The sequence below is a fragment of the Enoplosus armatus genome, chromosome 4 (assembly GCF_043641665.1).
Source record: "Enoplosus armatus isolate fEnoArm2 chromosome 4, fEnoArm2.hap1, whole genome shotgun sequence".
NCBI lineage: Eukaryota > Metazoa > Chordata > Actinopteri > Centrarchiformes > Enoplosidae > Enoplosus > Enoplosus armatus.
In genome coordinates this window covers 774,758-784,693 of record NC_092183.1, presented here as the reverse complement: position 1 = coordinate 784,693, position 9,936 = coordinate 774,758, and the positions used below count along the sequence as shown (strand labels likewise).

Here is a 9,936-nt window from a genome sequence, read left to right as displayed (position 1 = left end):
GCTGTTATCAGCTCATCATGGCATCAACTCAGAGAGCAAAGTTCAGATTTGGTGTATTTGTCGTTTTCTCTTCACTCTGCAGTAAAACATGAATATGTTTCAGGACTGTGGCCTCCACAGGACTACAAACCACTACAAGTCAAAGGAGACTGACAGCGTAAAGTCCTGCTAGCATCCCCTTGAGGCTGCAGTGTTCATTACAGCCACAGCGGAGTCTTCCCAGTAGTGGAGCTAAAGTTTGTCCTGAAGGTGGCGCTGGAGGAAAGATCATGGTGTCATTCAGATCCAAAGGGTTCATCTTCAAGTACCAGCAGAATCTGACTGCGGCTGTGGGGGGGCGCCCCGTCGCCGCTACAATCAGATCCATCTCTTAAATACACTTAAAGCTGCATTCATTGACTCTTTGGCCTCTAGGGGGCAGCAGAGCAAACTGTAAACTCAACAGCTCACATACTGTATTTATATATATATATATACACATATATAAGTAGCTGATGCTACGCTAGGGTCATGTGATCGACAGGGGCAACCAAGCTAGCACTACTGCTGGCATGTTTACCACACACACACACACACACACACACACACACACACACTTAAATCCTGATCCTTAAATTTACTTTTTGAAATCTGATTAATCTGATTAATCATTGTTAGTTTGCATTAACATTCATAATGGATATAATGTCATTGTTAGCTCGCTTCAAGGCTAGTTTGTTTCTCTCTCCATCATTTTTACGTTTGAACATTTTTGCATTGTTTTAATCACAATGTGTGAAAACTGAAAGGAGGTGAAACAATGAGGAGTTGCAGCAGGTTGATGTCTTGCTGTCTCTGCTTTCCCCCCAAAGTCCCAAAATATGTTTTTTCATTTTGTGCCCACAAGATATTTACACTTATTTATAATTACGTATGTGATAAGTTATTATCTTGTTATTACCATTTGATCCATTGTTAATCATTCCCACAGAGCAGAGGTTAAAGGGGAACTAATACTTTATTAGGAGTATATAGGCTCAAATACAATGTCCTTTATAGAAGTCAACATACATACTTCATATACTGATACACGTGTCATTTATCCTCCTAAGACCCGGCAATTCATTTTTGTCCTCTGTAGGGGACATGACTCTGAGACCTCTAAGTCAAGCATAATTTATAGAATCTATCTGAATCATACTGTCCCTTTTAAGAGGACACTATGGGCTCTCATTTGATGGCCCAGTTGTGGGGGTGGGGCCAACACAGCACATGCACTGTCTTTTCAAAATGGCAGGAATTTCAACTTCCACATTTTATGCCAACAAGAGAGGTAAATCATCAATTTTTTCCAGATATCATGTTTCTGTTGCTAAAAATCAAGTTGTTTCTTAAAAATAAAAGTCTTGGCTTCCATTTAGTAAGATTTTTAAAAAGTCACAGTAATTTTAACCCTTTCATAACACAACTTTTATTCAATGTCCTTTGTAGAGGACATCAGGACTTACTAACCTCCATTTGTAATACATCAAGGAGCAGAGGGCAAAGTGAGGTAGAGAGGATTTTGTTAAGAATTGTGGAAGGAGATTCTGATTTAGAGCTGCCTAAAGATGAGGTAAAGGAGGGCCAGAGAGAGGAGGAAGATGAAAGCTCAGAGGAGGATACTGCAGCTGTTGAGGAGCCTGAGCCCAAGCCAGGGAAAAGTGATGATACACATTGTGTGTTATGGATCAGGAGCAATGTGTAAGCTAGGGTTTTGAAGTTTATTGCTATTACAGTGTGTAGAAAGGGAAATGAGAGCAGTTTTAGTTCACACTGTTGATCACACACACACACACACACACACACACACACAATCAGTTAAAAACTTGACTTGGAAAATTATTGACCCTGTTGATTTACATATTTAATAATACATCTGCTAAAAGTGCATTAAATTTATACCTCTCCTTTCTTTATCACTTAAGTTTCAACCCTGTTGTCGAAGAGGGTTAGGGTTAGGGTTAGATTTGTGTTCAAATGTTTATTGTGCGAAGCACCAGTAAGGATATTCCAGTAACTACTTGCACTTAGCCAAATATATTTTTGTTTTAGCATCATGTTTAACTAACCCTGTTTGGTAGATTGAAGAGTTTGAATGTCAGAATTTCATTTACTTTAATGTTCACGACATGAAAATAAATTTTAAAAGAAATCCACTCAATAATGAATTCAGTATCATAGAATTACATCATTACATTCTGTATGAAGCAAGTCCCGATGTCCACTACAAGGGACAGTCAATAAAAAATCAATAAACAATATTTTTGAAAAAAAAATTGTTGCAACATGTTTCTTTAAACCACAATACTTAAATTATCATAAAAAAATCAAAAAAGCAAAACCTTTTTTCCTCCGGGTCTCAGGAGGATATGTTGTACCTTGTACATTTACATATACGGAGATAAAGTGACAGTTGAATTATATTCTGGGCATAAAGCACATCTCATGTTTATATTCACATTCTTTTCTTTGACAGTTTAGAGTTTATTTACATCACACGAAGAGAAAAGGCCGACAAACAGCTGTCAGCTAAAGGGACTGATCAGTTCTTAATTTCTATACTCATAACTTTGATTATTTAACATCATATTTATACAGAAAGGGGGGGGGGGGTCATGTAGAAACATTTACAAAGATTAGAAATTTAGATTCTAATATTTTCTAACAGGTGTCAACTGACCCTGCCTGAGACCCAATTTGGGTCTCAACCAATAGCTTAAGAACAACAGACACAAACCAATAATGCTACTACTACTAATAATAACAATGATAATCTGTCTATTTCAATAAGTGATGATCTTATTTAAAAGAATCTGATTGGTCAGTGAATCTGGGGTGATGAACTGTGATCGTTCACTCCTGCTAACATGTTAGCATGTGGCTAATGCTGAGCAAAGCACCAAAGTCCCAAAAGATTTTCTTTTTTCTTTTTATCATGTGTGCACAAGATGAAAACATATCTTTTGGGACTTTGGTGTGTTGTACCACACTAACATGGTGCATGCTCAGGTTACAGCATCATGCAGCCTAATGTACCCTTAAATGTTGGTGCTTATCGTTCGTATAACTCTACATAGTTCATGCTAAGTGTTAGCATGGAGCTGACTATCACTCTACATTTAGATCTTTTTCTCAATGAAAAAACAAAACTATCAATCAACAAGCTGTATGCTAATGTGCTAGCTTGGAGCCTACTATCACTCAGCATCATGTATGCTAACCTGTTAGCATGATAGAATTGTTCGATGGATGTTTCTGCAAACTGACCAACAGGATGATCTACCAGAAACTGACACAGACTTAAAAGGAGGTGGTCAGACTGTAGCGCCTCCTAGTTTTCAACTCACACATTACACCCTTTAACAGAGAACCATTTGCATGCAAACCAAAGCACGACATCATCATCTCAAAGACACTTGATTTATACTGAGAGTTACAAGCTAACACTGTCCCATCATGCAACTGTTATATGAATTATTATCAGAGTTTCAGCGTCTCCTCGTCCTGAAGAAGAGTAAAGAACTGACAGACTTTAACCAGTGTGTGTGTGTGTGTATGTGTTTTCTAATAAATGTGTGTAGTTGTTGGACTGCAGAGTTTTCTTTGTAAATTATTACCCAGGTAGCTCAAATCCAGACTAACAGTGCCCTTTAGATGGTGCCAGTGATGGGCAAACAAACCTCATGATGAAACAGAGTCAGAACATGAGTGAACTCACTGCTGTCGTCCCGTGTTGTGAAGCAAAGCATCAACACATTTCTGCTGTAATATATCTGCTTTCAGAGGTCAATACTGTGAAGTGTGTTTCTAGTGGAACATCTATCTGGTCCTGGACTCATGATGATGAATGATTTGCCAAATTCAGCCCAAGTGAACTGGTCTGATTTTGGCTTCTGACTTTTTCTATCAACATTTTTCTGGGTTCAGCACAAGAAGACAATGTGCCCGATCTTAATCTGGCCTTCAAAGCTTGGAATGGCTCGGAAGCAGCCATCAGTGAGCTCAGTCAGCAAGTCAGAGGTCTGGAGGCAGGCCACGGGCACTCGGCCGAATGTGCCGACACTCGGCCGAATGTGCCGACACAGTTGGCCCGATTCACCTGGCTACCTGGGTAACTACCAGACAATTCAACGTTCCTTCATGATGGAGATACACCTGTCTGGGAGCAGGTCTTAGTCCAAATATTTGATCTTATTTTTAAGTTAAAAGATGTCTGTCTACCTGTGTTTTGGTGTGTCTGTCTGCCCCCCCCCCCCCCCCCCATCACAGTACCATGGTGGGTATATGGTGAACCAGTGATGCCGGGTGAGGCATGGCGGTCAGCTGTGGTGGGTGAGGAGGAGGAGGAGGTGAGTGAGCTGCATGCACCACCACACTTCCCACCACTGCCCCGGCGTTTCCGGTGGGCCGGTGCCTGGCGCTCTTCTGGTGCGCCCGCAGGCCTGCCAGCTGCGAGTACGCCGACTGGCAGACGTGGCACTTGTACGGGCGCTCGCCGGTGTGCAGCCGGACGTGGTTCCTCAGAGTGGACGACTGGCTGAAGCGGCGGTTGCAGAAGCGACAGACGAACGGTTTGTCCAGCGTGTGGATGCGCATGTGGGAGCGCAGGTTGCTGCGGGAGTTGAACCCGCGGTGGCAGATGACGCAACGCATACGACCCAGACTAGAAGAGGCGGAAGAAGAAGAGGAGGAGGAGGAGGAGGAGGAGGAAGAGGAACCTTCACAGGTGTGGAACTCATCTGGGAGAAGGAGGAGGAGAAATGTTTCAGACGGATGTCTGATGTCTGATCTCGTGTTCAGACTCAAACCAACACTGAATGTATAAAGGACGTATGGAGGAATGTGTCGAAGCTAAAAGCAGCTGCAGATTCACATCAGTAATCAGTTATCTTTACCGCTCTTGCTCTTCTTGCTCTGTTCTTCGTCTCCTCCAGGAATTCCAGGGATTCCCAGGAAGGTGTTGTGGGAGTTTCCGTACCAGACCAGCAGCTCCTGGTCAGGAGGGATCGTCTGAGGAGAAAAACATGGAGGTTGATCATCCGTCATAACATAATAAAAGTCAGTGGAGGAGGCTGGAGGACGAGTAGATCATGTTTCCTGACTTTGGAGGGTAATTAATGTACATCTGAATCATCAGCACTCTGTTTGGTGGAAACTTTGAAGTGATTTGTTTTGTAGTTTTGTAGTTTGTGTCTGGGAGTCAGAACAGTGGAGCAGGTTCATCTTTCAGCCAGCAGAGGGCGACACACACCTGAACACCTCTTCAATCTCTGCTGCTGAAGAAGACTGAAAAACCTTAGAAACTGCGACCTCTGCTCCACAGTCCACTTTATGTCTTTATCTTGTATTTCCTGTTTAATTTTGCTTCAGTTAATGTCTCTTGTTCCCCACTTGACTAGATTTTATATTTCATTTTTGTGATTTCTTGATTTTAAATGCTGCCTTGTATGAAGCACATTTTGAGTGCTCTCTAAAGGGCTCTATAAATAAATATGATTATTATTCTATTCTATACTATATTCTATAAAAGGACATATTAATAGGATTTTCACCATTTGAAGGCACTGACATTATAAAATACCTCGAGGCTGGTGAGACCAGTTCTTTACCTGTAACCTGGTTCTTCTCCTAACCTGAAGTGTTGAGAACCGTTTGTCTCTTTGGTTCTTCTTGTATTTCAGATAATTGTCATTAAAAATGTGAGAGCAGGACGACTACGTCGTGTTGCTGTTCTGTTTGTTGGGAGAGTGAAGTCAGCGGCTGTTGGACAGATAATTATGGAAGATGTGGAGTTGATATCATATTTCCTGACTCAGCAGACAGAGGTGATGCGTTCACTGACCTCCACAGCCTTGTAGAAGATGCTGCTGCCGATCTGAACCACCTCCAGGTTCTGCTCCTGCTCGTTCCTCGCACACTTAATGTACGTCATCCAACTCCTCTGATCCTCCTGACTCGCGTCGATGAAATACCTGACCGTCCCGTCCTCGTTAAACACCTGAGGGGAGGAAACACGTCATGAGTTCAATAGTTTCTCACTCAGCAAGTTAGTTTGTTTATTGGGTGGTTATTCAAATAGAAACTTAAAAAACGACCGAATAAACAACAGATATCTTAAACTACGTAGTTGTTACTTGCTAGCTAGTTAGAACATAGTGGTAGTTACTTGTAGTAAGTCAGTAAGTTACAGAGTCACTGAAAAGTTAGTTAAGTTATGTTTAGATTTTGTTGGCTAACCAATCATTCAGCCACTTAGTTCAAGCTGTCAGTTCAAAAAGTTAATAGGTTGACCTGCTAGTTAGCATGATAGCGACTAGCAGACACTAAGCCAGTGAGCTAGATATAGGTTGTTTGGCTAGTCACCTACAGTAGCTAGATATAGCTGATGAATCAGTCAGCTAGTCAGTTAGGGTTAATTCAATTAGCTGCCTGACAGGATAGCAATCGGTCAGTTAGACAATCTGCGGTTAGTTCAGTAGCATGCTAAACGTCAGCCAGCCAATAAGTCAGTTTACTTAGCTAGTTAGTTAGCAAACAGTCAGCAAGTCAGTTGATCAGTCAGTTAGCCAGTAAGTTACAGGTAGTTGGAGAGTTACCTTCAGTGGCTAATTAGAACTACACCAGGTAAGTTAAATACGTAGTTAGCTTGTTACTTTCTTAGTCAGTCAGTTGGAAGACGATCTGTCGTGAAGGCATGAATATGAATGTGAATGTAAATATGAATGCACTTTGTTTACCTCCCACATGAGGTTGTTGTTCTTGTACAGGTCGATGTGTTCAGGTGAGATGAGGCGTCCGGTGAACGGTCCCATCTCTGTTCCTGCTTTAATCCATGTTTTAGAGAAAATACCCAAACCTTCTCCTGAAATACAACAACACAGAGACGCTGCTGTTACGGCAGGATCAGCTTCATCCCAAACAGTCGGAGCACAGACACCACTGACATCACACACACCACTGACATCACACACACCACTGACATCACACACACCACTGACATCAGTCTGAAGAGAAAACTGCTCTGGAATGTCGGCTGGATCCAGGCCAGTATCCAAACTCATTTCAATTCTTTCATATTTATCTTCGGGACGAGTCGATGAATGCACACTGATCCACACCACAGCATTTATAGGCTGAACACCCAAATATACACATACACAATATACAAAGATACAAATCAAATTACAACATTTGATAAAACATGTCGCACCGGATTATGTGAAGGACTATTTACTACATTTGGTTGTAATTTTAATGCTCAATAAAAATGACCAAGACAACAATATAACAAACAAAGATGAGGCGTCGGCTCACATGAAAATACAGAAATAGAAAGAGGGGCCGTTTACCTGGAACTGAACTCTGAGCGATGATCACCTCACTGGGTAAAACCAGACTGGACAACTTCTGGACCTCTGACCACAAATTAAATTAAAATACAGTTATTGATTTTCACTTCTTCTTAAAAAACAAACTGTGATTGCTGAAATCAGAAAACTAGAATACAACAGAAAAACTTAAAAGTGACAATAACAAAAATTCAAAACTCCATTTACATTTTTGCGGATTTAACAGTGCGGATAAATGGTCAGTCTGGTAGACTGCAGCCATGTTCTGTGAGTTTTACTGGAAAAGGACATGATGATCGGGATGCTGCAAAGCTGAAGTTTCCCATGAACATGAAAGCACCATGAAACTGAGCTAAAAAAACCCGCCTTGGCAAAGAGAAAAAGGAGGTTAAATGCCCTTTTTCTCTTTCAGTGCCCACATTATGTCCCCCCCCCCCCCCCCCCCGCTGTCCGCCGAGCCCAGAGCAGAGAACTCTTCATTCATGACGGCTTTTAGGAAGCAAGATAATTCAAACTGAGCGAGACTTCATGTGCAACACAGGGAAGAAGAACAGAAGAGAAAGTCGAGAGACTCCGGACCGGACAGGTCGATAAAAAATAGAAAAACACAAGAAATGAAATGAAAGTTGAAAATAAAAATGCAAAGAGAAACAGAGAAATGTCACAAGCTGTTTCACGCTCCGGACGAAGCGTGAAACAGCTTGTGACATAAAGGAGAAAAGAGATTTAAATGGAGATAAAAGCGCTGGAAGATTATCCGAATTTAAAACTCGAGAGAAGAAAAGAAAAAACTCATAAATGCCATCAAGAGAAACGGTAAGCGCGCGGAGGAGAGCAGCCGGTTCCGTTCACAGGACGCGGAACACGGATTTAAAATCCCGCAGAGGGAAATAATCCGTTAAAAATGAAACGGGAGGATCGTTACAGCAGATTCCAGCTCTCACGGATCCTCTCAAACTGTTCCAAACGAATTTTAACAAAAACGGAAACGAATTTCACAATAAAATGCAATTAAAAAGGTAAACCTGAATAAAAGAGAAAAGGCCGCCGGTGAAGCTTCATTTTCTCTGGAGGTTGTATTTATTAACTTCAACGCGTTCATCTCGGCATTAATTAACAATCCACATGTGGCTGCTTAATTACTAATTGATTCATTCATTTAAGAGTTTGAATGATTTTGTAGAGTTTTGCAGGCGGCGCGCGGGAAAGACTCAACCCGGCCCTGATGACGGCGTCTCGGCGTTCAAACCGTTTGATCGGTTATTGATACGGTTAATTAATGAACAATACTTAAATTAACTTTGTGTTAAACTCACCTTATCTGACTTTAAACTTGTAATCTAAAATAAAGTATAAATATAGGCCTGAATCAGCCGATCGGTTTAACTGATTGATTAGATTTGTAGATGAACTGTTTGATTTCATGACTTCAAAAATAGATCCAACGGTGAAAATAAAAAGCCCAAATAAAAGCCACTTTATTCCTAAAATGGCCTTAATTTATTGGGAGTCTGGTGAATCAATGAATTATCATCAATGGATTATTATCAGAAAAATGCAACTGAAGAACGTGCTCATTCAGCAGAGGGTTATATTAATATAATGGATAACACTGGGGAACAATTTGAAAAAAAATTCTGTTGAGTTAGATTTTTATGCTGATTAAAACTAAAATTGGCATGCTGATTCCAAAATTGCAGTCAGTTTTTTTCCAGCACGTCAGGTTTTTTCTCCACAGTTTACCCTCCAGATGAGCAGAACTCCACTGATGAGCTGTAGTAAGACTTTGGACTCATCTACAGCTACGTGGCAACTTGTTTGTGCAGTCACAACTGAGACAGTGCGGTGAGAGGTGTGTGCAGCTCCCAATAGGTCAGTACTATCACACACATATCTGTTAAGGACAGTATTTTTCATATTTTTTAAGAAAACGGGGATCCTATAGTTCAAAAACTGGACGTGATAGAGAAAAACTGAGATCAGTTTTGGATTCCGCAGTTAAAAACAGCTGTCAGACCTAACTCAACAAAAAGTGTGTTCCCCAGTGTAATAATAATATTTCAGCGGGTCACGGTGATGACCTCATTGTGTACTTTCACAGCGCCTCATATTTTATAAGATGATTCTTATTTTCTTGGATCTTAATCAGTAAAACACATGAAGAGAAGTAAAAATACAAGAAATAAATGGAAGCATGTGATGATGACGATGGGATCTGCTGTGACTCCGTGATGAAGATAAAGGAAACTCTTCAGATTAAAGGATGTCAACGTTCATTCGGTTTCATTGGTTCATTGAAGTGTCGTCACTGACCTCCGGAGAAGGACTGCGCGAGCACCTCGGCGGTGAACGCGGTCTTGGGGCTCGCGCTCGGGGCGGTGCGGTCCTCGTGCTGCAGGTGATGCTGCGGGTGGTGGTGGTGCTGCTCGCCCAGCACGTGCCTCCATCGGCCGTACAGGAAGCTGTGCAGGATGTCCGAGGTGATGATGTCCGCCAGGGAGAGCGGCTGCTGCGGCTTGAAGCCCGGCTTCAGGCCCAGCGAGGAGCCGGGCAGCACGGAGCCCAT

General features: G+C 41.7%; 1 protein-coding gene across 1 annotated transcript; it reads right to left on the bottom strand.

Annotated features, from left to right (window-relative positions):
- Positions 1-4,284: 4,284 nt before the first annotated feature.
- Positions 4,285-9,936, bottom strand: LOC139284627 (PR domain zinc finger protein 12-like). The gene is made up of 6 exons (XM_070904963.1): positions 9,684-9,936; positions 7,371-7,436; positions 6,759-6,883; positions 5,864-6,019; positions 4,917-5,031; positions 4,285-4,760 (listed from the first exon to the last, which is right to left on the bottom strand). Exons 1-6 carry the CDS (start codon positions 9,934-9,936, stop codon positions 4,285-4,287), a joined length of 1,191 nt encoding a protein of 396 aa, XP_070761064.1.

Excerpts from the sequence above, each read along its gene's own strand:
- LOC139284627 (XM_070904963.1), bottom strand. The coding sequence starts at position 9,936 with ATGGGCTCCGTGCTGCCCGGCTCCTCGCTGGGCCTGAAGCCGGGCTTC. Across the intron at positions 6,884-7,370 it reads CGCTCAGAGTTCAGTTCCAG|GAGAAGGTTTGGGTATTTTC; the intron begins GTAAACGGCCCC and ends GTTGTATTTCAG. Across the intron at positions 4,761-4,916 it reads GAGCAAGAAGAGCAAGAGCG|ATGAGTTCCACACCTGTGAA; the intron begins GTAAAGATAACT and ends TCCTTCTCCCAG.